Source organism: Daphnia pulex, chromosome 5, assembly GCF_021134715.1.
Source record: "Daphnia pulex isolate KAP4 chromosome 5, ASM2113471v1".
In the NCBI taxonomy this organism is placed as follows: Eukaryota; Metazoa; Arthropoda; class Branchiopoda; order Diplostraca; family Daphniidae; genus Daphnia; species Daphnia pulex.
This window is the reverse complement of record NC_060021.1, coordinates 11,944,743-11,970,871: the sequence shown is the minus strand read 5'-3', so window position 1 is coordinate 11,970,871 and position 26,129 is coordinate 11,944,743. Positions and strand designations below refer to the sequence as shown.

At 46.5% G+C, this 26,129-nt stretch overlaps 5 protein-coding genes across 7 annotated transcripts; all 5 read left to right on the top strand.

Moving 5' to 3' along the window:
• Positions 1-1,581: 1,581 nt before the first annotated feature.
• LOC124194054 lies at positions 1,582-3,683 on the top strand. The gene is made up of 3 exons (XM_046588071.1): positions 1,582-2,356; positions 2,427-2,723; positions 2,932-3,683. Exon 3 carries the CDS (start codon positions 2,946-2,948, stop codon positions 3,651-3,653), a length of 708 nt encoding a protein of 235 aa, XP_046444027.1. The 5' UTR covers positions 1,582-2,356; positions 2,427-2,723; positions 2,932-2,945; the 3' UTR covers positions 3,654-3,683.
• A 2,602-nt stretch (positions 3,684-6,285) lies between these two features.
• On the top strand, positions 6,286-8,387 carry LOC124194055. Its single transcript, XM_046588072.1, has 3 exons — positions 6,286-7,060; positions 7,131-7,427; positions 7,636-8,387. The coding sequence occupies exon 3, from the start codon at positions 7,650-7,652 to the stop codon at positions 8,355-8,357; it is 708 nt and encodes a 235-aa protein (XP_046444028.1). The 5' UTR covers positions 6,286-7,060; positions 7,131-7,427; positions 7,636-7,649; the 3' UTR covers positions 8,358-8,387.
• Positions 8,388-10,989: 2,602 nt separating this feature from the next.
• On the top strand, positions 10,990-13,091 carry LOC124194050. The gene is made up of 3 exons (XM_046588068.1): positions 10,990-11,764; positions 11,835-12,131; positions 12,340-13,091. The coding sequence occupies exon 3, from the start codon at positions 12,354-12,356 to the stop codon at positions 13,059-13,061; it is 708 nt and encodes a 235-aa protein (XP_046444024.1). The 5' UTR covers positions 10,990-11,764; positions 11,835-12,131; positions 12,340-12,353; the 3' UTR covers positions 13,062-13,091.
• Positions 13,092-16,227: 3,136 nt separating this feature from the next.
• LOC124194056 lies at positions 16,228-17,795 on the top strand. 3 transcript variants are annotated; one of them, XM_046588074.1, is made up of 3 exons: positions 16,228-16,468; positions 16,539-16,835; positions 17,044-17,795. In XM_046588074.1, exon 3 carries the CDS (start codon positions 17,058-17,060, stop codon positions 17,763-17,765), a length of 708 nt encoding a protein of 235 aa, XP_046444030.1. In that variant the 5' UTR covers positions 16,228-16,468; positions 16,539-16,835; positions 17,044-17,057; the 3' UTR covers positions 17,766-17,795. The 3 variants fall into 3 exon arrangements, with proteins under 3 accessions (XP_046444030.1, XP_046444029.1, XP_046444031.1); XM_046588073.1 differs by having other exon boundaries at positions 16,539-17,795; XM_046588075.1 differs by having other exon boundaries at positions 16,228-16,835.
• A 5,635-nt stretch (positions 17,796-23,430) lies between these two features.
• Positions 23,431-25,532, top strand: LOC124194052. Its single transcript, XM_046588070.1, has 3 exons — positions 23,431-24,205; positions 24,276-24,572; positions 24,781-25,532. Exon 3 carries the CDS (start codon positions 24,795-24,797, stop codon positions 25,500-25,502), a length of 708 nt encoding a protein of 235 aa, XP_046444026.1. The 5' UTR covers positions 23,431-24,205; positions 24,276-24,572; positions 24,781-24,794; the 3' UTR covers positions 25,503-25,532.
• The last annotated feature ends 597 nt before the right edge of the window (positions 25,533-26,129 follow it).

Sequence of the window (26,129 nt, the reverse complement as noted above, 5' to 3'; positions counted from 1 at the left end):
CGGACGTTCTGAACACGAGTTCGGCGCTCTTCCAACTGAGCTACTTGACATATCAGCCAACAAACTTTGTGTTAGTCACTATATTGGACTTCTGGTATAACCAATGTAAATTGCAAAATCGATTCTGGCAAAGCTTGAAAAATGAAACCTGCAATAATCGACCTCTTTTCGGGATAACCTGAAATTGGATCCACCGGGAATTGAACCCGGACGTTCTGAACACGAGTTCAGCGCTCTTCCAACTGAGCTACTTGACATATCAGCCAAGAATCTTTGTGTTAGTCACTATATTAGACTTCTGGTATAACCAATGTAAATTCCAAAATCGATTCTGGCAAAGCTTGAAAAATGAAACCTGCAATAATCGACCTCTTTTCGGGATAATCTGGAATTGGATCCACCGGGAATTGAACCCGGACGTTCTGAACACGAGTTCAGCGCTCTACCAACTGAGCTAATTGACATGTCGACCAATACATTTTTTATTAGTTACTATATTGGACTTCGAGTATAACCAATACAAATTTCAAAATACGGGGAATACCGCATAAACGTAGGTAACGAATCGGTAAAAACCTCCAAAATCAATCCTGGCAGAGCTCGGAAAACGACCAGATCAAACCTGCAGTAACGAATCAAGCAAAATTCTTCAAAATCGATCCTGGCAAAGCTTGGAAAATATTTTTCAGCAACACAAAATACAAAAACGGCATTTTTTAACTATCCGACGGTCGACAATTGGCCACCGGCAGCAAACCAGTAGGGAAAGCGGAGAAAACTGAACTCCCTCGCGGACATTACGACCGCCCGGGATAGCCTAAGAGCCCGGGGGGATCAGGGAATGACGGGTTCGGCGAGAACGGCTACTCTTGCGCCCAGTACTCGGCCCGCTTAACCGGACCTTTTTAGACCAGACGATACAGCCAAAATAAAAAGCTCACAGTTTTAAGCCGAAAATGTATCCATGGGACACGCCGTAATTTCACGGCTTTTACTGATTTTATAAAAAACATAAAACCTTTCAAAAAAACATATAAAATATGGACGACATATCTTGGATTAGTGCAACCACCACATGAATCCAATACGGAATGTTCTAGAAGATTCTAGAACGTTCTGGAAGGTTCGAGAACAATCCTCGAACGCCCGCGATTTATTAATTGACACTATTGTCTACCCAACCTACGGGGAATTCCTTACCCCCTGAACTTTAAACGCCACCGCTGCGAATCTGGGTATATAAACCCCCGACGTTTATCGTTCCTACATCATTCGACTACAAGAGAGCCAAGAACAAGCTCGTTCCGGAATAGTCTACTAAGTATCTTTTTCACTTTTTTGGTATACCTTTTTGTTTAATTTTTTTGTTGTATCCAATTAAGTGTTTTGTTCGCGTCGTGTCTGGCTCCCCCAAGGGTCGGCACATGGTTTGCGGTCTTTCACCACTCCAGCCGGACGTTCTGAACACGAGTTCAGCGCTCTACCAACTGAGCTAATTGACATGTCGACCAATACATTTTTTATTAGTTACTATATTGGACTTCGAGTATAACCAATACAAATTTCAAAATACGGGGAATACCGCATAAACGTAGGTAACGAATCGGTAAAAACCTCCAAAAACAATCCTGGCAGAGCTCGGAAAACGACCAGATCAAACCTGCAGTAACGAATCAAGCAAAATTCTTCAAAATCGATCCTGGCAAAGCTTGGAAAATATTTTTCAGCAACACAAAATACAAAAACGGCACTTTTTAACTATCCGACGGTCGACAATTGGCCACCGGCAGCAAACCAGTAGGGAAAGCGGAGAAAACTGAACTCCCTCGCGGACATTACGACCGCCCGGGATAGCCTAAGAGCCCGGGGGGATCAGGGAATGACGGGTTCGGCGAGAACGGCTACTCTTGCGCCCAGTACTCGGCCCGCTTAACCGGACCTTTTTAGACCAGACGATACAGCCAAAATAAAAAGCTCACAGTTTTAAGCCGAAAATGTATCCATGGGACACGCCGTAATTTCACGGCTTTTACTGATTTTATAAAAAACATAAAACCTTTCAAAAAAACATATAAAATATGGACGACATATCTTGGATTAGTGCAACCACCACATGAATCCAATACGGAATGTTCTAGAAGATTCTAGAACGTTCTGGAAGGTTCGAGAACAATCCTCGAACGCCCGCGATTTATTAATTGACACTATTGTCTACCCAACCTACGGGGAATTCCTTACCCCCTGAACTTTAAACGCCACCGCTGCGAATCTGGGTATATAAACCCCCGACGTTTATCGTTCCTACATCATTCGACTACAAGAGAGCCAAGAACAAGCTCGTTCCGGAATAGTCTAAGTATCCTCCGCCTCTTTTGGTATACCAAACTTTTTTGTTTAATTTTTTTGTTAAAATGTATCCAAAACAGGTGTTTCTGCTCGCGTCGTGTCTGGCCCTCCATAGCCGGCACTTGGTTTGCGGAATTTCGCCACTCTACCCAACTTCTCTTCCTTCACTTGAATTACCGCCCGACGCCTTAGCCACAACTGGACATCGCAGCACCAGCAGCCTGGATCTACCTCCTGCTAGGACCATCTTTCCAGCCGAGATAGAGCCACACCAATCGAAGGAGCCCTTTCTACAATTGACGTCGCTCCCGGCCCGTCTGCAATCCGAGACAACGCCGTCACTTACCTTCTCTTTACTTCTGGAAAAACCTCATTCTGTAGGTCGATAACACAAACCCATTTTTTTCTGTGTTACATTCCTGGCCTGTGTCTTGTACACTCCCAGTCGATTTTTTACTCTTTCCTGGCTTGGCAATACGCCCCCAGTTGATAAATCCTTTACATATTTTTTTGATAAAAATATTGTGTACTCTGTACCATAAAACTAATATTAATTGTTTTTAATAAAACACCCCTCTCCTGTAGAGAAAGAACCCAGGATGGCCCACACGAACGAAAACATCATCAGAGCAGAGGCCATTGTAAAAGACTGCTTCACTGCCTCGCTCCTAGCCGGAGATCGGAACGGCATCCGCGAGAGACTCTCCCGGATTCTCCCAGCAGGAGCGTATCCACTCTGCAACCTCCGGGGCGGATATGATCCTACCCAATCCGGGCCCTCCGGATCTGGATATACAACCCGACATCAACCCATGAGACGCCGGGGAGCTCCATATGGAGCCAGACCTCCACCATCCATTCCGATGGCTTATCTCTCAGCCGCCCAACGAGACGAACTGCAACAACTGGAGCAAGAAAAAAGCAGACAAATATTGGCCCGGGCTGAAGCACGGGAAGCTGGCAGCTTCATCGCTCAAGAGGAGCGCCGACTGGCTACCATGGCGAATATCAACCTACAACAGGCCGAATTGGACCGCCAAAAAGCGGCTCTCCAACGTCCACCATCATTCATCCCTGGTAAACGAACTGCATTCAGCCCAGGACAGCAAACGTCATCACTGACCCCACAGATTCCACTGCTAAAAATTACAATTCCGGCCACTTCAACTACGGACGCCGAAAGCCAACTCTTGGCATCACCAAGCAAGGACGTTACAATGAAAGACAAAACTTCTGAACGATCCGAAGAACTTTTTGGCCCGAGTACACCAATTACCGTTTCGGATGATGTAACACTCACAAAATAACCAAAAAATAATAAATGGCACTATCAACAACTACCTGGTTCACCCAACTTATTTATTTTATTACAAAAAGCAAGTGTTGTGGCGGCCGCATCAGCGGGTGGGGGCCCCTGTGGGCATCCCCAGTGGGGTGACCCCGCTCGGCGTCACTGGGCGTCCCCAGGAGGCTCTGCTCTACCAGAACATTTGCATGTCGCAAATCCCTTATCAATGGGATACACTGGCGGCCCCGGGAATCGAACCCGGAATGGCGGCGTGCCCCGCCAGCTGGCTAACCATCAAGCCAGACGACATATCGGCCAACAAACTCTTTTTGCATATCTTTCACCGCGACCACAAGTATTAATGAAATACGAATTAAAAACCAAAAATCTTGAGCTCAGAAGACTCTGACGGACCCGGGGATCGAACCCGAGGCGTCGGCGTGCCTCGGCGGCTGGCTGCCAACTGAGCTATACTACATACCACTTGGTTAAACTTTTTTAGCATAACTCTCTTGGCTATGAGAATCAGCAGTAAACGCGCCATATTGCCCTCGGCAACACCCAGGACCACACAGTTAGCAGCTATCAGCCACTTCCATCGAAGGAATCTTTTTTCCTCATCGACACCACAAGGATGTCGAGAGAAGGCTTCAGCATGGGCCGCCGGGAATCGAACCCAGGCCTCCCGTGTGCCTGCTGGAGACGTTCCAGAGGAGCCATATGAACACACTACAGATGCACGGCTCTGATACTCATATTATGAACCACATAATTAATGAACATATATATAAAAACAGACGCGGCTTTTCGCCTTAGAACACTCTCGTGGACGTCTGCCAGGGGAGGGAATATCCACGCCGTGATTGTGGCTCGGGTCCGTAAGGTCCCACAGTTTAGAGTCGTGCACCCGCCGTAACTTTAAGGAACCAATGCCGTCCGCTACAACGGGCACCAAGATCCTCTCAGCTCGACTTCGGGCCGTCCATGAGCGTTTGATCACAGCATATGCCCCAGTGGCGGTAGCGGCTCCCCACTTTTACATGGTTCGCGCCCCTGGGGACACACACGGTGGCTACTACTCATTAGCCTTAGACTTTTTTGGCAGAATCGCCTATGTCACCCACCATTTAAGCGGTGTCTCCGAGATTCGAACCCGGCTCTTCTGGATACTATTCCAGTGCACTACCATTGTGCTAAGTGACATATCAACCAGCTAACATATTTGTGACCCCTATGTTGGACTCTGGGCACTCTGAGCCTTAAACACATTTGTTTCTGGGATAAAAACATTTCTTGGACATCAATTGGGAATTGCCCACCTGGTTCCATGGTAATCCGGAATTGGACGCACCGGGATTCGAACCCGGACGTTCTGAACACGAGTTCAGCGCTCTACCAACTGAGCTACTTGACATATCAACAAATAAACTTTTTGTTAGTCACTATATTGGACTTCGGGTATAACCAAGGTAAACTTCAAAATACGGGAATACCATATAAACGTACGTGCTTGTACACATGCCAGTTGCACCGGAATAAATTATATGACCACCGAAACAAATCGAAACGACTACTAAGGGTCATTACATATAATCTTTAAACTGGCCTACCTAACCTGACAGGCGGTCTAAACATTCCTGGATCTAGGAAAAATATCACAGAATACCGGCTCCGCCGGAATAAAATCCTACGACCTCGGACACAAATAAAAACGATTATTATTTCACATATCATCTTTAAACTGGCCTACCTAACCCGACAGGCGGTCTAAAAATTCCCGGATCTAGGTAAAAATATCACAGAATACCGGCTCCGCCGGAATAAAATTCTACGACCTCGGACGCAAATAGAAACGATTATTATTTCACATATAATCTTTAAACTGGCCTACCTAACCTGACAGGCGGTCTCAACATTCCCAGATCTAGGAAAAATATCACAGAATACCGGCTCTGCCGGAATAAAATGTTACGACCTCGGACGCAAACAGAAAAGATTAGTATTCCACATATAATCTTAAAACTGGCCTACCTAACCTAACAGGCGGTCTAAAAAAACCAAAATCGATCTTTTTTTCAGGATAATCTTGAATTGGATCCACCGGGATTTGAACCCGGACGTTCTGAACACGAGTTCAGCGCTCTTCCAACTGAGCTACTTGACATATCAGCCAACAAACTTTGTGTTAGTCACTATATTGGACTTCTGGTATAACCAATGTAAATTGCAAAATCGATTCTGGCAAAGCTTGAAAAATGAAACCTGCAATAATCGACCTCTTTTCGGGATAACCTGGAATTGGATCCACCGGGAATTGAACCCGGACGTTCTGAACGCGAGTTCAGCGCTCTTCCAACTGAGCTACTTGACATATCAGCCAACAATCTTTGTGTTAGTCACTATATTGGACTTCTGGTATAACCAATGTAAAAATCGATTCTGGCAAAGCTTGAAAAATGAAACCTGCAATAATCGACCTCTTTTCGGGAGGATCTGGAATTGGATCCACCGGGAATTGAACCCGGACGTTCTGAACACGAGTTCAGCGCTCTACCAACTGAGCTAATTGACATGTCGACCAATACATTTTTTATTAGTTACTATATTGGACTTCGAGTATAACCAATACAAATTTCAAAATACGGGGAATACCGCATAAACGTAGGTAACGAATCGGTAAAAACCTCCAAAAACAATCCTGGCAGAGCTCGGAAAACGACCAGATCAAACCTGCAGTAACGAATCAAGCAAAATTCTTCAAAATCGATCCTGGCAAAGCTTGGAAAATATTTTTCAGCAACACAAAATACAAAAACGGCACTTTTTAACTATCCGACGGTCGACAATTGGCCACCGGCAGCAAACCAGTAGGGAAAGCGGAGAAAACTGAACTCCCTCGCGGACATTACGACCGCCCGGGATAGCCTAAGAGCCCGGGGGGATCAGGGAATGACGGGTTCGGCGAGAACGGCTACTCTTGCGCCCAGTACTCGGCCCGCTTAACCGGACCTTTTTAGACCAGACGATACAGCCAAAATAAAAAGCTCACAGTTTTAAGCCGAAAATGTATCCATGGGACACGCCGTAATTTCACGGCTTTTACTGATTTTATAAAAAACATAAAACCTTTCAAAAAAACATATAAAATATGGACGACATATCTTGGATTAGTGCAACCACCACATGAATCCAATACGGAATGTTCTAGAAGATTCTAGAACGTTCTGGAAGGTTCGAGAACAATCCTCGAACGCCCGCGATTTATTAATTGACACTATTGTCTACCCAACCTACGGGGAATTCCTTACCCCCTGAACTTTAAACGCCACCGCTGCGAATCTGGGTATATAAACCCCCGACGTTTATCGTTCCTACATCATTCGACTACAAGAGAGCCAAGAACAAGCTCGTTCCGGAATAGTCTAAGTATCCTCCGCCTCTTTTGGTATACCAAACTTTTTTGTTTAATTTTTTTGTTAAAATGTATCCAAAACAGGTGTTTCTGCTCGCGTCGTGTCTGGCCCTCCATAGCCGGCACTTGGTTTGCGGAATTTCGCCACTCTACCCAACTTCTCTTCCTTCACTTGAATTACCGCCCGACGCCTTAGCCACAACTGGACATCGCAGCACCAGCAGCCTGGATCTACCTCCTGCTAGGACCATCTTTCCAGCCGAGATAGAGCCACACCAATCGAAGGAGCCCTTTCTACAATTGACGTCGCTCCCGGCCCGTCTGCAATCCGAGACAACGCCGTCACTTACCTTCTCTTTACTTCTGGAAAAACCTCATTCTGTAGGTCGATAACACAAACCCATTTTTTTCTGTGTTACATTCCTGGCCTGTGTCTTGTACACTCCCAGTCGATTTTTTACTCTTTCCTGGCTTGGCAATACGCCCCCAGTTGATAAATCCTTTACATATTTTTTTGATAAAAATATTGTGTACTCTGTACCATAAAACTAATATTAATTGTTTTTAATAAAACACCCCTCTCCTGTAGAGAAAGAACCCAGGATGGCCCACACGAACGAAAACATCATCAGAGCAGAGGCCATTGTAAAAGACTGCTTCACTGCCTCGCTCCTAGCCGGAGATCGGAACGGCATCCGCGAGAGACTCTCCCGGATTCTCCCAGCAGGAGCGTATCCACTCTGCAACCTCCGGGGCGGATATGATCCTACCCAATCCGGGCCCTCCGGATCTGGATATACAACCCGACATCAACCCATGAGACGCCGGGGAGCTCCATATGGAGCCAGACCTCCACCATCCATTCCGATGGCTTATCTCTCAGCCGCCCAACGAGACGAACTGCAACAACTGGAGCAAGAAAAAAGCAGACAAATATTGGCCCGGGCTGAAGCACGGGAAGCTGGCAGCTTCATCGCTCAAGAGGAGCGCCGACTGGCTACCATGGCGAATATCAACCTACAACAGGCCGAATTGGACCGCCAAAAAGCGGCTCTCCAACGTCCACCATCATTCATCCCTGGTAAACGAACTGCATTCAGCCCAGGACAGCAAACGTCATCACTGACCCCACAGATTCCACTGCTAAAAATTACAATTCCGGCCACTTCAACTACGGACGCCGAAAGCCAACTCTTGGCATCACCAAGCAAGGACGTTACAATGAAAGACAAAACTTCTGAACGATCCGAAGAACTTTTTGGCCCGAGTACACCAATTACCGTTTCGGATGATGTAACACTCACAAAATAACCAAAAAATAATAAATGGCACTATCAACAACTACCTGGTTCACCCAACTTATTTATTTTATTACAAAAAGCAAGTGTTGTGGCGGCCGCATCAGCGGGCGGGGGCCCCTGTGGGCATCCCCAGTGGGGTGACCCCGCTCGGCGTCACTGGGCGTCCCCAGGAGGCTCTGCTCTACCAGAACATTTGCATGTCGCAAATCCCTTATCAATGGGATACACTGGCGGCCCCGGGAATCGAACCCGGAATGGCGGCGTGCCCCGCCAGCTGGCTAACCATCAAGCCAGACGACATATCGGCCAACAAACTCTTTTTGCATATCTTTCACCGCGACCACAAGTATTAATGAAATACGAATTAAAAACCAAAAATCTTGAGCTCAGAAGACTCTGACGGACCCGGGGATCGAACCCGAGGCGTCGGCGTGCCTCGGCGGCTGGCTGCCAACTGAGCTATACTACATACCACTTGGTTAAACTTTTTTAGCATAACTCTCTTGGCTATGAGAATCAGCAGTAAACGCGCCATATTGCCCTCGGCAACACCCAGGACCACACAGTTAGCAGCTATCAGCCACTTCCATCGAAGGAATCTTTTTTCCTCATCGACACCACAAGGATGTCGAGAGAAGGCTTCAGCATGGGCCGCCGGGAATCGAACCCAGGCCTCCCGTGTGCCTGCTGGAGACGTTCCAGAGGAGCCATATGAACACACTACAGATGCACGGCTCTGATACTCATATTATGAACCACATAATTAATGAACATATATATAAAAACAGACGCGGCTTTTCGCCTTAGAACACTCTCGTGGACGTCTGCCAGGGGAGGGAATATCCACGCCGTGATTGTGGCTCGGGTCCGTAAGGTCCCACAGTTTAGAGTCGTGCACCCGCCGTAACTTTAAGGAACCAATGCCGTCCGCTACAACGGGCACCAAGATCCTCTCAGCTCGACTTCGGGCCGTCCATGAGCGTTTGATCACAGCATATGCCCCAGTGGCGGTAGCGGCTCCCCACTTTTACATGGTTCGCGCCCCTGGGGACACACACGGTGGCTACTACTCATTAGCCTTAGACTTTTTTGGCAGAATCGCCTATGTCACCCACCATTTAAGCGGTGTCTCCGAGATTCGAACCCGGCTCTTCTGGATACTATTCCAGTGCACTACCATTGTGCTAAGTGACATATCAACCAGCTAACATATTTGTGACCCCTATGTTGGACTCTGGGCACTCTGAGCCTTAAACACATTTGTTTCTGGGATAAAAACATTTCTTGGACATCAATTGGGAATTGCCCACCTGGTTCCATGGTAATCCGGAATTGGACGCACCGGGATTCGAACCCGGACGTTCTGAACACGAGTTCAGCGCTCTACCAACTGAGCTACTTGACATATCAACAAATAAACTTTTTGTTAGTCACTATATTGGACTTCGGGTATAACCAAGGTAAACTTCAAAATACGGGAATACCATATAAACGTACGTGCTTGTACACATGCCAGTTGCACCGGAATAAATTATATGACCACCGAAACAAATCGAAACGACTACTAAGGGTCATTACATATAATCTTTAAACTGGCCTACCTAACCTGACAGGCGGTCTAAACATTCCTGGATCTAGGAAAAATATCACAGAATACCGGCTCCGCCGGAATAAAATCCTACGACCTCGGACACAAATAAAAACGATTATTATTTCACATATCATCTTTAAACTGGCCTACCTAACCCGACAGGCGGTCTAAAAATTCCCGGATCTAGGTAAAAATATCACAGAATACCGGCTCCGCCGGAATAAAATTCTACGACCTCGGACGCAAATAGAAACGATTATTATTTCACATATAATCTTTAAACTGGCCTACCTAACCTGACAGGCGGTCTCAACATTCCCAGATCTAGGAAAAATATCACAGAATACCGGCTCTGCCGGAATAAAATGTTACGACCTCGGACGCAAACAGAAAAGATTAGTATTCCACATATAATCTTAAAACTGGCCTACCTAACCTAACAGGCGGTCTAAAAAAACCAAAATCGATCTTTTTTTCAGGATAATCTTGAATTGGATCCACCGGGATTTGAACCCGGACGTTCTGAACACGAGTTCAGCGCTCTTCCAACTGAGCTACTTGACATATCAGCCAACAAACTTTGTGTTAGTCACTATATTGGACTTCTGGTATAACCAATGTAAATTGCAAAATCGATTCTGGCAAAGCTTGAAAAATGAAACCTGCAATAATCGACCTCTTTTCGGGATAACCTGGAATTGGATCCACCGGGAATTGAACCCGGACGTTCTGAACGCGAGTTCAGCGCTCTTCCAACTGAGCTACTTGACATATCAGCCAACAATCTTTGTGTTAGTCACTATATTGGACTTCTGGTATAACCAATGTAAAAATCGATTCTGGCAAAGCTTGAAAAATGAAACCTGCAATAATCGACCTCTTTTCGGGAGGATCTGGAATTGGATCCACCGGGAATTGAACCCGGACGTTCTGAACACGAGTTCAGCGCTCTACCAACTGAGCTAATTGACATGTCGACCAATACATTTTTTATTAGTTACTATATTGGACTTCGAGTATAACCAATACAAATTTCAAAATACGGGGAATACCGCATAAACGTAGGTAACGAATCGGTAAAAACCTCCAAAAACAATCCTGGCAGAGCTCGGAAAACGACCAGATCAAACCTGCAGTAACGAATCAAGCAAAATTCTTCAAAATCGATCCTGGCAAAGCTTGGAAAATATTTTTCAGCAACACAAAATACAAAAACGGCACTTTTTAACTATCCGACGGTCGACAATTGGCCACCGGCAGCAAACCAGTAGGGAAAGCGGAGAAAACTGAACTCCCTCGCGGACATTACGACCGCCCGGGATAGCCTAAGAGCCCGGGGGGATCAGGGAATGACGGGTTCGGCGAGAACGGCTACTCTTGCGCCCAGTACTCGGCCCGCTTAACCGGACCTTTTTAGACCAGACGATACAGCCAAAATAAAAAGCTCACAGTTTTAAGCCGAAAATGTATCCATGGGACACGCCGTAATTTCACGGCTTTTACTGATTTTATAAAAAACATAAAACCTTTCAAAAAAACATATAAAATATGGACGACATATCTTGGATTAGTGCAACCACCACATGAATCCAATACGGAATGTTCTAGAAGATTCTAGAACGTTCTGGAAGGTTCGAGAACAATCCTCGAACGCCCGCGATTTATTAATTGACACTATTGTCTACCCAACCTACGGGGAATTCCTTACCCCCTGAACTTTAAACGCCACCGCTGCGAATCTGGGTATATAAACCCCCGACGTTTATCGTTCCTACATCATTCGACTACAAGAGAGCCAAGAACAAGCTCGTTCCGGAATAGTCTAAGTATCCTCCGCCTCTTTTGGTATACCAAACTTTTTTGTTTAATTTTTTTGTTAAAATGTATCCAAAACAGGTGTTTCTGCTCGCGTCGTGTCTGGCCCTCCATAGCCGGCACTTGGTTTGCGGAATTTCGCCACTCTACCCAACTTCTCTTCCTTCACTTGAATTACCGCCCGACGCCTTAGCCACAACTGGACATCGCAGCACCAGCAGCCTGGATCTACCTCCTGCTAGGACCATCTTTCCAGCCGAGATAGAGCCACACCAATCGAAGGAGCCCTTTCTACAATTGACGTCGCTCCCGGCCCGTCTGCAATCCGAGACAACGCCGTCACTTACCTTCTCTTTACTTCTGGAAAAACCTCATTCTGTAGGTCGATAACACAAACCCATTTTTTTCTGTGTTACATTCCTGGCCTGTGTCTTGTACACTCCCAGTCGATTTTTTACTCTTTCCTGGCTTGGCAATACGCCCCCAGTTGATAAATCCTTTACATATTTTTTTGATAAAAATATTGTGTACTCTGTACCATAAAACTAATATTAATTGTTTTTAATAAAACACCCCTCTCCTGTAGAGAAAGAACCCAGGATGGCCCACACGAACGAAAACATCATCAGAGCAGAGGCCATTGTAAAAGACTGCTTCACTGCCTCGCTCCTAGCCGGAGATCGGAACGGCATCCGCGAGAGACTCTCCCGGATTCTCCCAGCAGGAGCGTATCCACTCTGCAACCTCCGGGGCGGATATGATCCTACCCAATCCGGGCCCTCCGGATCTGGATATACAACCCGACATCAACCCATGAGACGCCGGGGAGCTCCATATGGAGCCAGACCTCCACCATCCATTCCGATGGCTTATCTCTCAGCCGCCCAACGAGACGAACTGCAACAACTGGAGCAAGAAAAAAGCAGACAAATATTGGCCCGGGCTGAAGCACGGGAAGCTGGCAGCTTCATCGCTCAAGAGGAGCGCCGACTGGCTACCATGGCGAATATCAACCTACAACAGGCCGAATTGGACCGCCAAAAAGCGGCTCTCCAACGTCCACCATCATTCATCCCTGGTAAACGAACTGCATTCAGCCCAGGACAGCAAACGTCATCACTGACCCCACAGATTCCACTGCTAAAAATTACAATTCCGGCCACTTCAACTACGGACGCCGAAAGCCAACTCTTGGCATCACCAAGCAAGGACGTTACAATGAAAGACAAAACTTCTGAACGATCCGAAGAACTTTTTGGCCCGAGTACACCAATTACCGTTTCGGATGATGTAACACTCACAAAATAACCAAAAAATAATAAATGGCACTATCAACAACTACCTGGTTCACCCAACTTATTTATTTTATTACAAAAAGCAAGTGTTGTGGCGGCCGCATCAGCGGGTGGGGGCCCCTGTGGGCATCCCCAGTGGGGTGACCCCGCTCGGCGTCACTGGGCGTCCCCAGGAGGCTCTGCTCTACCAGAACATTTGCATGTCGCAAATCCCTTATCAATGGGATACACTGGCGGCCCCGGGAATCGAACCCGGAATGGCGGCGTGCCCCGCCAGCTGGCTAACCATCAAGCCAGACGACATATCGGCCAACAAACTCTTTTTGCATATCTTTCACCGCGACCACAAGTATTAATGAAATACGAATTAAAAACCAAAAATCTTGAGCTCAGAAGACTCTGACGGACCCGGGGATCGAACCCGAGGCGTCGGCGTGCCTCGGCGGCTGGCTGCCAACTGAGCTATACTACATACCACTTGGTTAAACTTTTTTAGCATAACTCTCTTGGCTATGAGAATCAGCAGTAAACGCGCCATATTGCCCTCGGCAACACCCAGGACCACACAGTTAGCAGCTATCAGCCACTTCCATCGAAGGAATCTTTTTTCCTCATCGACACCACAAGGATGTCGAGAGAAGGCTTCAGCATGGGCCGCCGGGAATCGAACCCAGGCCTCCCGTGTGCCTGCTGGAGACGTTCCAGAGGAGCCATATGAACACACTACAGATGCACGGCTCTGATACTCATATTATGAACCACATAATTAATGAACATATATATAAAAACAGACGCGGCTTTTCGCCTTAGAACACTCTCGTGGACGTCTGCCAGGGGAGGGAATATCCACGCCGTGATTGTGGCTCGGGTCCGTAAGGTCCCACAGTTTAGAGTCGTGCACCCGCCGTAACTTTAAGGAACCAATGCCGTCCGCTACAACGGGCACCAAGATCCTCTCAGCTCGACTTCGGGCCGTCCATGAGCGTTTGATCACAGCATATGCCCCAGTGGCGGTAGCGGCTCCCCACTTTTACATGGTTCGCGCCCCTGGGGACACACACGGTGGCTACTACTCATTAGCCTTAGACTTTTTTGGCAGAATCGCCTATGTCACCCACCATTTAAGCGGTGTCTCCGAGATTCGAACCCGGCTCTTCTGGATACTATTCCAGTGCACTACCATTGTGCTAAGTGACATATCAACCAGCTAACATATTTGTGACCCCTATGTTGGACTCTGGGCACTCTGAGCCTTAAACACATTTGTTTCTGGGATAAAAACATTTCTTGGACATCAATTGGGAATTGCCCACCTGGTTCCATGGTAATCCGGAATTGGACGCACCGGGATTCGAACCCGGACGTTCTGAACACGAGTTCAGCGCTCTACCAACTGAGCTACTTGACATATCAACAAATAAACTTTTTGTTAGTCACTATATTGGACTTCGGGTATAACCAAGGTAAACTTCAAAATACGGGAATACCATATAAACGTACGTGCTTGTACACATGCCAGTTGCACCGGAATAAATTATATGACCACCGAAACAAATCGAAACGACTACTAAGGGTCATTACATATAATCTTTAAACTGGCCTACCTAACCTGACAGGCGGTCTAAACATTCCTGGATCTAGGAAAAATATCACAGAATACCGGCTCCGCCGGAATAAAATCCTACGACCTCGGACACAAATAAAAACGATTATTATTTCACATATCATCTTTAAACTGGCCTACCTAACCCGACAGGCGGTCTAAAAATTCCCGGATCTAGGTAAAAATATCACAGAATACCGGCTCCGCCGGAATAAAATTCTACGACCTCGGACGCAAATAGAAACGATTATTATTTCACATATAATCTTTAAACTGGCCTACCTAACCTGACAGGCGGTCTCAACATTCCCAGATCTAGGAAAAATATCACAGAATACCGGCTCTGCCGGAATAAAATGTTACGACCTCGGACGCAAACAGAAAAGATTAGTATTCCACATATAATCTTAAAACTGGCCTACCTAACCTAACAGGCGGTCTAAAAAAACCAAAATCGATCTTTTTTTCAGGATAATCTTGAATTGGATCCACCGGGATTTGAACCCGGACGTTCTGAACACGAGTTCAGCGCTCTTCCAACTGAGCTACTTGACATATCAGCCAACAAACTTTGTGTTAGTCACTATATTGGACTTCTGGTATAACCAATGTAAATTGCAAAATCGATTCTGGCAAAGCTTGAAAAATGAAACCTGCAATAATCGACCTCTTTTCGGGATAACCTGGAATTGGATCCACCGGGAATTGAACCCGGACGTTCTGAACGCGAGTTCAGCGCTCTTCCAACTGAGCTACTTGACATATCAGCCAACAATCTTTGTGTTAGTCACTATATTGGACTTCTGGTATAACCAATGTAAAAATCGATTCTGGCAAAGCTTGAAAAATGAAACCTGCAATAATCGACCTCTTTTCGGGAGGATCTGGAATTGGATCCACCGGGAATTGAACCCGGACGTTCTGAACACGAGTTCAGCGCTCTACCAACTGAGCTAATTGACATGTCGACCAATACATTTTTTATTAGTTACTATATTGGACTTCGAGTATAACCAATACAAATTTCAAAATACGGGGAATACCGCATAAACGTAGGTAACGAATCGGTAAAAACCTCCAAAAACAATCCTGGCAGAGCTCGGAAAACGACCAGATCAAACCTGCAGTAACGAATCAAGCAAAATTCTTCAAAATCGATCCTGGCAAAGCTTGGAAAATATTTTTCAGCAACACAAAATACAAAAACGGCACTTTTTAACTATCCGACGGTCGACAATTGGCCACCGGCAGCAAACCAGTAGGGAAAGCGGAGAAAACTGAACTCCCTCGCGGACATTACGACCGCCCGGGATAGCCTAAGAGCCCGGGGGGATCAGGGAATGACGGGTTCGGCGAGAACGGCTACTCTTGCGCCCAGTACTCGGCCCGCTTAACCGGACCTTTTTAGACCAGACGATACAGCCAAAATAAAAAGCTCACAGTTTTAAGCCGAAAATGTATCCATGGGACACGCCGTAATTTCACGGCTTTTACTGATTTTATAAAAAACATAAAACCTTTCAAAAAAACATATAAAATATGGACGACATATCTTGGATTAGTGAAACCACCACATGAATCCAATACGGAATGTTCTAGAAGATTCTAGAACGTTCTGGAAGGTTCGAGAACAATCCTCGAACGCCCGCGATTTATTAATTGACACTATTGTCTACCCAACCTACGGGGAATTCCTTACCCCCTGAACTTTAAACGCCACCGCTGCGAATCTGGGTATATAAACCCCCGACGTTTATCGTTCCTACATCATTCGACTACAAGAGAGCCAAGAACAAGCTCGTTCCGGAATAGTCTAAGTATCCTCCGCCTCTTTTGGTATACCAAACTTTTTTGTTTAATTTTTTTGTTAAAATGTATCCAAAACAGGTGTTTCTGCTCGCGTCGTGTCTGGCCCTCCATAGCCGGCACTTGGTTTGCGGAATTTCGCCACTCTACCCAACTTCTCTTCCTTCACTTGAATTACCGCCCGACGCCTTAGCCACAACTGGACATCGCAGCACCAGCAGCCTGGATCTACCTCCTGCTAGGACCATCTTTCCAGCCGAGATAGAGCCACACCAATCGAAGGAGCCCTTTCTACAATTGACGTCGCTCCCGGCCCGTCTGCAATCCGAGACAACGCCGTCACTTACCTTCTCTTTACTTCTGGAAAAACCTCATTCTGTAGGTCGATAACACAAACCCATTTTTTTCTGTGTTACATTCCTGGCCTGTGTCTTGTACACTCCCAGTCGATTTTTTACTCTTTCCTGGCTTGGCAATACGCCCCCAGTTGATAAATCCTTTACATATTTTTTTGATAAAAATATTGTGTACTCTGTACCATAAAACTAATATTAATTGTTTTTAATAAAACACCCCTCTCCTGTAGAGAAAGAACCCAGGATGGCCCACACGAACGAAAACATCATCAGAGCAGAGGCCATTGTAAAAGACTGCTTCACTGCCTCGCTCCTAGCCGGAGATCGGAACGGCATCCGCGAGAGACTCTCCCGGATTCTCCCAGCAGGAGCGTATCCACTCTGCAACCTCCGGGGCGGATATGATCCTACCCAATCCGGGCCCTCCGGATCTGGATATACAACCCGACATCAACCCATGAGACGCCGGGGAGCTCCATATGGAGCCAGACCTCCACCATCCATTCCGATGGCTTATCTCTCAGCCGCCCAACGAGACGAACTGCAACAACTGGAGCAAGAAAAAAGCAGACAAATATTGGCCCGGGCTGAAGCACGGGAAGCTGGCAGCTTCATCGCTCAAGAGGAGCGCCGACTGGCTACCATGGCGAATATCAACCTACAACAGGCCGAATTGGACCGCCAAAAAGCGGCTCTCCAACGTCCACCATCATTCATCCCTGGTAAACGAACTGCATTCAGCCCAGGACAGCAAACGTCATCACTGACCCCACAGATTCCACTGCTAAAAATTACAATTCCGGCCACTTCAACTACGGACGCCGAAAGCCAACTCTTGGCATCACCAAGCAAGGACGTTACAATGAAAGACAAAACTTCTGAACGATCCGAAGAACTTTTTGGCCCGAGTACACCAATTACCGTTTCGGATGATGTAACACTCACAAAATAACCAAAAAATAATAAATGGCACTATCAACAACTACCTGGTTCACCCAACTTATTTATTTTATTACAAAAAGCAAGTGTTGTGGCGGCCGCATCAGCGGGTGGGGGCCCCTGTGGGCATCCCCAGTGGGGTGACCCCGCTCGGCGTCACTGGGCGTCCCCAGGAGGCTCTGCTCTACCAGAACATTTGCATGTCGCAAATCCCTTATCAATGGGATACACTGGCGGCCCCGGGAATCGAACCCGGAATGGCGGCGTGCCCCGCCAGCTGGCTAACCATCAAGCCAGACGACATATCGGCCAACAAACTCTTTTTGCATATCTTTCACCGCGACCACAAGTATTAATGAAATACGAATTAAAAACCAAAAATCTTGAGCTCAGAAGACTCTGACGGACCCGGGGATCGAACCCGAGGCGTCGGCGTGCCTCGGCGGCTGGCTGCCAACTGAGCTATACTACATACCACTTGGTTAAACTTTTTTAGCATAACTCTCTTGGCTATGAGAATCAGCAGTAAACGCGCCATATTGCCCTCGGCAACACCCAGGACCACACAGTTAGCAGCTATCAGCCACTTCCATCGAAGGAATCTTTTTTCCTCATCGACACCACAAGGATGTCGAGAGAAGGCTTCAGCATGGGCCGCCGGGAATCGAACCCAGGCCTCCCGTGTGCCTGCTGGAGACGTTCCAGAGGAGCCATATGAACACACTACAGATGCACGGCTCTGATACTCATATTATGAACCACATAATTAATGAACATATATATAAAAACAGACGCGGCTTTTCGCCTTAGAACACTCTCGTGGACGTCTGCCAGGGGAGGGAATATCCACGCCGTGATTGTGGCTCGGGTCCGTAAGGTCCCACAGTTTAGAGTCGTGCACCCGCCGTAACTTTAAGGAACCAATGCCGTCCGCTACAACGGGCACCAAGATCCTCTCAGCTCGACTTCGGGCCGTCCATGAGCGTTTGATCACAGCATATGCCCCAGTGGCGGTAGCGGCTCCCCACTTTTACATGGTTCGCGCCCCTGGGGACACACACGGTGGCTACTACTCATTAGCCTTAGACTTTTTTGGCAGAATCGCCTATGTCACCCACCATTTAAGCGGTGTCTCCGAGATTCGAACCCGGCTCTTCTGGATACTATTCCAGTGCACTACCATTGTGCTAAGTGACATATCAACCAGCTAACATATTTGTGACCCCTATGTTGGACTCTGGGCACTCTGAGCCTTAAACACATTTGTTTCTGGGATAAAAACATTTCTTGGACATCAATTGGGAATTGCCCACCTGGTTCCATGGTAATCCGGAATTGGACGCACCGGGATTCGAACCCGGACGTTCTGAACACGAGTTCAGCGCTCTACCAACTGAGCTACTTGACATATCAACAAATAAACTTTTTGTTAGTCACTATATTGGACTTCGGGTATAACCAAGGTAAACTTCAAAATACGGGAATACCATATAAACGTACGTGCTTGTACACATGCCAGTTGCACCGGAATAAATTATATGACCACCGAAACAAATCGAAACGACTACTAAGGGTCATTACATATAATCTTTAAACTGGCCTACCTAACCTGACAGGCGGTCTAAACATTCCTGGATCTAGGAAAAATATCACAGAATACCGGCTCCGCCGGAATAAAATCCTACGACCTCGGACACAAATAAAAACGATTATTATTTCACATATCATCTTTAAACTGGCCTACCTAACCCGACAGGCGGTCTAAAAATTCCCGGATCTAGGTAAAAATATCACAGAATACCGGCTCCGCCGGAATAAAATTCTACGACCTCGGACGCAAATAGAAACGATTATTATTTCACATATAATCTTTAAACTGGCCTACCTAACCTGACAGGCGGTCTCAACATTCCCAGATCTAGGAAAAATATCACAGAATACCGGCTCTGCCGGAATAAAATGTTACGACCTCGGACGCAAACAGAAAAGATTAGTATTCCACATATAATCTTAAAACTGGCCTACCTAACCTAACAGGCGGTCTAAAAAAACCAAAATCGATCTTTTTTTCAGGATAATCTTGAATTGGATCCACCGGGATTTGAACCCGGACGTTCTGAACACGAGTTCAGCGCTCTTCCAACTGAGCTACTTGACATATCAGCCAACAAACTTTGTGTTAGTCACTATATTGGACTTCTGGTATAACCAATGTAAATTGCAAAATCGATTCTGGCAAAGCTTGAAAAATGAAACCTGCAATAATCGACCTCTTTTCGGGATAACCTGGAATTGGATCCACCGGGAATTGAACCCGGACGTTCTGAACGCGAGTTCAGCGCTCTTCCAACTGAGCTACTTGACATATCAGCCAACAATCTTTGTGTTAGTCACTATATTGGACTTCTGGTATAACCAATGTAAAAATCGATTCTGGCAAAGCTTGAAAAATGAAACCTGCAATAATCGACCTCTTTTCGGGAGGATCTGGAATTGGATCCACCGGGAATTGAACCCGGACGTTCTGAACACGAGTTCAGCGCTCTACCAACTGAGCTAATTGACATGTCGACCAATACATTTTTTATTAGTTACTATATTGGACTTCGAGTATAACCAATACAAATTTCAAAATACGGGGAATACCGCATAAACGTAGGTAACGAATCGGTAAAAACCTCCAAAAACAATCCTGGCAGAGCTCGGAAAACGACCAGATCAAACCTGCAGTAACGAATCAAGCAAAATTCTTCAAAATCGATCCTGGCAAAGCTTGGAAAATATTTTTCAGCAACACAAAATACAAAAACGGCACTTTTTAACTATCCGACGGTCGACAATTGGCCACCGGCAGCAAACCAGTAGGGAAAGCGGAGAAAACTGAACTCCCTCGCGGACATTACGACCGCCCGGGATAGCCTAAGAGCCCGGGGGGATCAGGGAATGACGGGTTCGGCGAGAACGGCTACTCTTGCGCCCAGTACTCGGCCCGCTTAACCGGACCTTTTTAGACCAGACGATACAGCCAAAATAAAAAGCTCACAGTTTTAAGCCGAAAATGTATCCATGGGACACGCCGTAATTTCACGGCTTTTACTGATTTTATAAAAAACATAAAACCTTTCAAAAAAACATATAAAATATGGACGACATATCTTGGATTAGTGCAACCACCACATGAATCCAATACGGAATGTTCTAGAAGATTCTAGAACGTTCTGGAAGGTTCGAGAACAATCCTCGAACGCCCGCGATTTATTAATTGACACTATTGTCTACCCAACCTACGGGGAATTCCTTACCCCCTGAACTTTAAACGCCACCGCTGCGAATCTGGGTATATAAACCCCCGACGTTTATCGTTCCTACATCATTCGACTACAAGAGAGCCAAGAACAAGCTCGTTCCGGAATAGTCTAAGTATCCTCCGCCTCTTTTGGTATACCAAACTTTTTTGTTTAATTTTTTTGTTAAAATGTATCCAAAACAGGTGTTTCTGCTCGCGTCGTGTCTGGCCCCCCATAGCCGGCACTTGGTTTGCGGAATTTCGCCACTCTACCCAACTAGCCATATTGCCCTCGGCAACACCCAGGACCACACAGTTAGCAGCTATCAGCCACTTCCATCGAAGGAATCTTTTTTCCTCATCGACACCACAAGGATGTCGAGAGAAGGCTTCAGCATGGGCCGCCGGGAATCGAACCCAGGCCTCCCGTGTGCCTGCTGGAGACGTTCCAGAGGAGCCATATGAACACACTACAGATGCACGGCTCTGATACTCATATTATGAACCACATAATTAATGAACATATATATAAAAACAGACGCGGCTTTTCGCCTTAGAACACTCTCGTGGACGTCTGCCAGGGGAGGGAATATCCACGCCGTGATTGTGGCTCGGGTCCGTAAGGTCCCACAGTTTAGAGTCGTGCACCCGCCGTAACTTTAAGGAACCAATGCCGTCCGCTACAACGGGCACCAAGATCCTCTCAGCTCGACTTCGGGCCGTCCATGAGCGTTTGATCACAGCATATGCCCCAGTGGCGGTAGCGGCTCCCCACTTTTACATGGTTCGCGCCCCTGGGGACACACACGGTGGCTACTACTCATTAGCCTTAGACTTTTTTGGCAGAATCGCCTATGTCACCCACCATTTAAGCGGTGTCTCCGAGATTCGAACCCGGCTCTTCTGGATACTATTCCAGTGCACTACCATTGTGCTAAGTGACATATCAACCAGCTAACATATTTGTGACCCCTATGTTGGACTCTGGGCACTCTGAGCCTTAAACACATTTGTTTCTGGGATAAAAACATTTCTTGGACATCAATTGGGAATTGCCCACCTGGTTCCATGGTAATCCGGAATTGGACGCACCGGGATTCGAACCCGGACGTTCTGAACACGAGTTCAGCGCTCTACCAACTGAGCTACTTGACATATCAACAAATAAACTTTTTGTTAGTCACTATATTGGACTTCGGGTATAACCAAGGTAAACTTCAAAATACGGGAATACCATATAAACGTACGTGCTTGTACACATGCCAGTTGCACCGGAATAAATTATATGACCACCGAAACAAATCGAAACGACTACTAAGGGTCATTACATATAATCTTTAAACTGGCCTACCTAACCTGACAGGCGGTCTAAACATTCCTGGATCTAGGAAAAATATCACAGAATACCGGCTCCGCCGGAATAAAATCCTACGACCTCGGACACAAATAAAAACGATTATTATTTCACATATCATCTTTAAACTGGCCTACCTAACCCGACAGGCGGTCTAAAAATTCCCGGATCTAGGTAAAAATATCACAGAATACCGGCTCCGCCGGAATAAAATTCTACGACCTCGGACGCAAATAGAAACGATTATTATTTCACATATAATCTTTAAACTGGCCTACCTAACCTGACAGGCGGTCTCAACATTCCCAGATCTAGGAAAAATATCACAGAATACCGGCTCTGCCGGAATAAAATGTTACGACCTCGGACGCAAACAGAAAAGATTAGTATTCCACATATAATCTTAAAACTGGCCTACCTAACCTAACAGGCGGTCTAAAAAAACCAAAATCGATCTTTTTTTCAGGATAATCTTGAATTGGATCCACCGGGATTTGAACCCGGACGTTCTGAACACGAGTTCAGCGCTCTTCCAACTGAGCTACTTGACATATCAGCCAACAAACTTTGTGTTAGTCACTATATTGGACTTCTGGTATAACCAATGTAAATTGCAAAATCGATTCTGGCAAAGCTTGAAAAATGAAACCTGCAATAATCGACCTCTTTTCGGGATAACCTGGAATTGGATCCACCGGGAATTGAACCCGGACGTTCTGAACGCGAGTTCAGCGCTCTTCCAACTGAGCTACTTGACATATCAGCCAACAATCTTTGTGTTAGTCACTATATTGGACTTCTGGTATAACCAATGTAAAAATCGATTCTGGCAAAGCTTGAAAAATGAAACCTGCAATAATCGACCTCTTTTCGGGAGGATCTGGAATTGGATCCACCGGGAATTGAACCCGGACGTTCTGAACACGAGTTCAGCGCTCTACCAACTGAGCTAATTGACATGTCGACCAATACATTTTTTATTAGTTACTATATTGGACTTCGAGTATAACCAATACAAATTTCAAAATACGGGGAATACCGCATAAACGTAGGTAACGAATCGGTAAAAACCTCCAAAAACAATCCTGGCAGAGCTCGGAAAACGACCAGATCAAACCTGCAGTAACGAATCAAGCAAAATTCTTCAAAATCGATCCTGGCAAAGCTTGGAAAATATTTTTCAGCAACACAAAATACAAAAACGGCACTTTTTAACTATCCGACGGTCGACAATTGGCCACCGGCAGCAAACCAGTAGGGAAAGCGGAGAAAACTGAACTCCCTCGCGGACATTACGACCGCCCGGGATAGCCTAAGAGCCCGGGGGGATCAGGGAATGACGGGTTCGGCGAGAACGGCTACTCTTGCGCCCAGTACTCGGCCCGCTTAACCGGACCTTTTTAGACCAGACGATACAGCCAAAATAAAAAGCTCACAGTTTTAAGCCGAAAATGTATCCATGGGACACGCCGTAATTTCACGGCTTTTACTGATTTTATAAAAAACATAAAACCTTTCAAAAAAACATATAAAATATGGACGACATATCTTGGATTAGTGCAACCACCACATGAATCCAATACGGAATGTTCTAGAAGATTCTAGAACGTTCTGGAAGGTTCGAGAACAATCCTCGAACGCCCGCGATTTATTAATTGACACTATTGTCTACCCAACCTACGGGGAATTCCTTACCCCCTGAACTTTAAACGCCACCGCTGCGAATCTGGGTATATAAACCCCCGACGTTTATCGTTCCTACATCATTCGACTACAAGAGAGCCAAGAACAAGCTCGTTCCGGAATAGTCTAAGTATCCTCCGCCTCTTTTGGTATACCAAACTTTTTTGTTTAATTTTTTTGTTAAAATGTATCCAAAACAGGTGTTTCTGCTCGCGTCGTGTCTGGCCCTCCATAGCCGGCACTTGGTTTGCGGAATTTCGCCACTCTACCCAACTTCTCTTCCTTCACTTGAATTACCGCCCGACGCCTTAGCCACAACTGGACATCGCAGCACCAGCAGCCTGGATCTACCTCCTGCTAGGACCATCTTTCCAGCCGAGATAGAGCCACACCAATCGAAGGAGCCCTTTCTACAATTGACGTCGCTCCCGGCCCGTCTGCAATCCGAGACAACGCCGTCACTTACCTTCTCTTTACTTCTGGAAAAACCTCATTCTGTAGGTCGATAACACAAACCCATTTTTTTCTGTGTTACATTCCTGGCCTGTGTCTTGTACACTCCCAGTCGATTTTTTACTCTTTCCTGGCTTGGCAATACGCCCCCAGTTGATAAATCCTTTACATATTTTTTTGATAAAAATATTGTGTACTCTGTACCATAAAACTAATATTAATTGTTTTTAATAAAACACCCCTCTCCTGTAGAGAAAGAACCCAGGATGGCCCACACGAACGAAAACATCATCAGAGCAGAGGCCATTGTAAAAGACTGCTTCACTGCCTCGCTCCTAGCCGGAGATCGGAACGGCATCCGCGAGAGACTCTCCCGGATTCTCCCAGCAGGAGCGTATCCACTCTGCAACCTCCGGGGCGGATATGATCCTACCCAATCCGGGCCCTCCGGATCTGGATATACAACCCGACATCAACCCATGAGACGCCGGGGAGCTCCATATGGAGCCAGACCTCCACCATCCATTCCGATGGCTTATCTCTCAGCCGCCCAACGAGACGAACTGCAACAACTGGAGCAAGAAAAAAGCAGACAAATATTGGCCCGGGCTGAAGCACGGGAAGCTGGCAGCTTCATCGCTCAAGAGGAGCGCCGACTGGCTACCATGGCGAATATCAACCTACAACAGGCCGAATTGGACCGCCAAAAAGCGGCTCTCCAACGTCCACCATCATTCATCCCTGGTAAACGAACTGCATTCAGCCCAGGACAGCAAACGTCATCACTGACCCCACAGATTCCACTGCTAAAAATTACAATTCCGGCCACTTCAACTACGGACGCCGAAAGCCAACTCTTGGCATCACCAAGCAAGGACGTTACAATGAAAGACAAAACTTCTGAACGATCCGAAGAACTTTTTGGCCCGAGTACACCAATTACCGTTTCGGATGATGTAACACTCACAAAATAACCAAAAAATAATAAATGGCACTATCAACAACTACCTGGTTCACCCAACTTATTTATTTTATTACAAAAAGCAAGTGTTGTGGCGGCCGCATCAGCGGGTGGGGGCCCCTGTGGGCATCCCCAGTGGGGTGACCCCGCTCGGCGTCACTGGGCGTCCCCAGGAGGCTCTGCTCTACCAGAACATTTGCATGTCGCAAATCCCTTATCAATGGGATACACTGGCGGCCCCGGGAATCGAACCCGGAATGGCGGCGTGCCCCGCCAGCTGGCTAACCATCAAGCCAGACGACATATCGGCCAACAAACTCTTTTTGCATATCTTTCACCGCGACCACAAGTATTAATGAAATACGAATTAAAAACCAAAAATCTTGAGCTCAGAAGACTCTGACGGACCCGGGGATCGAACCCGAGGCGTCGGCGTGCCTCGGCGGCTGGCTGCCAACTGAGCTATACTACATACCACTTGGTTAAACTTTTTTAGCATAACTCTCTTGGCTATGAGAATCAGCAGTAAACGCGCCATATTGCCCTCGGCAACACCCAGGACCACACAGTTAGCAGCTATCAGCCACTTCCATCGAAGGAATCTTTTTTCCTCATCGACACCACAAGGATGTCGAGAGAA

Bases quoted from the DNA above. Each gene is read 5' to 3' on its own strand.
- LOC124194054 (XM_046588071.1), top strand. From the start codon at position 2,946: ATGGCCCACACGAACGAAAACATCATCAGAGCAGAGGCCATTGTAAAA.
- LOC124194052 (XM_046588070.1), top strand. From the start codon at position 24,795: ATGGCCCACACGAACGAAAACATCATCAGAGCAGAGGCCATTGTAAAA.
- LOC124194055 (XM_046588072.1), top strand. From the start codon at position 7,650: ATGGCCCACACGAACGAAAACATCATCAGAGCAGAGGCCATTGTAAAA.
- LOC124194050 (XM_046588068.1), top strand. From the start codon at position 12,354: ATGGCCCACACGAACGAAAACATCATCAGAGCAGAGGCCATTGTAAAA.
- LOC124194056 (XM_046588074.1), top strand. From the start codon at position 17,058: ATGGCCCACACGAACGAAAACATCATCAGAGCAGAGGCCATTGTAAAA.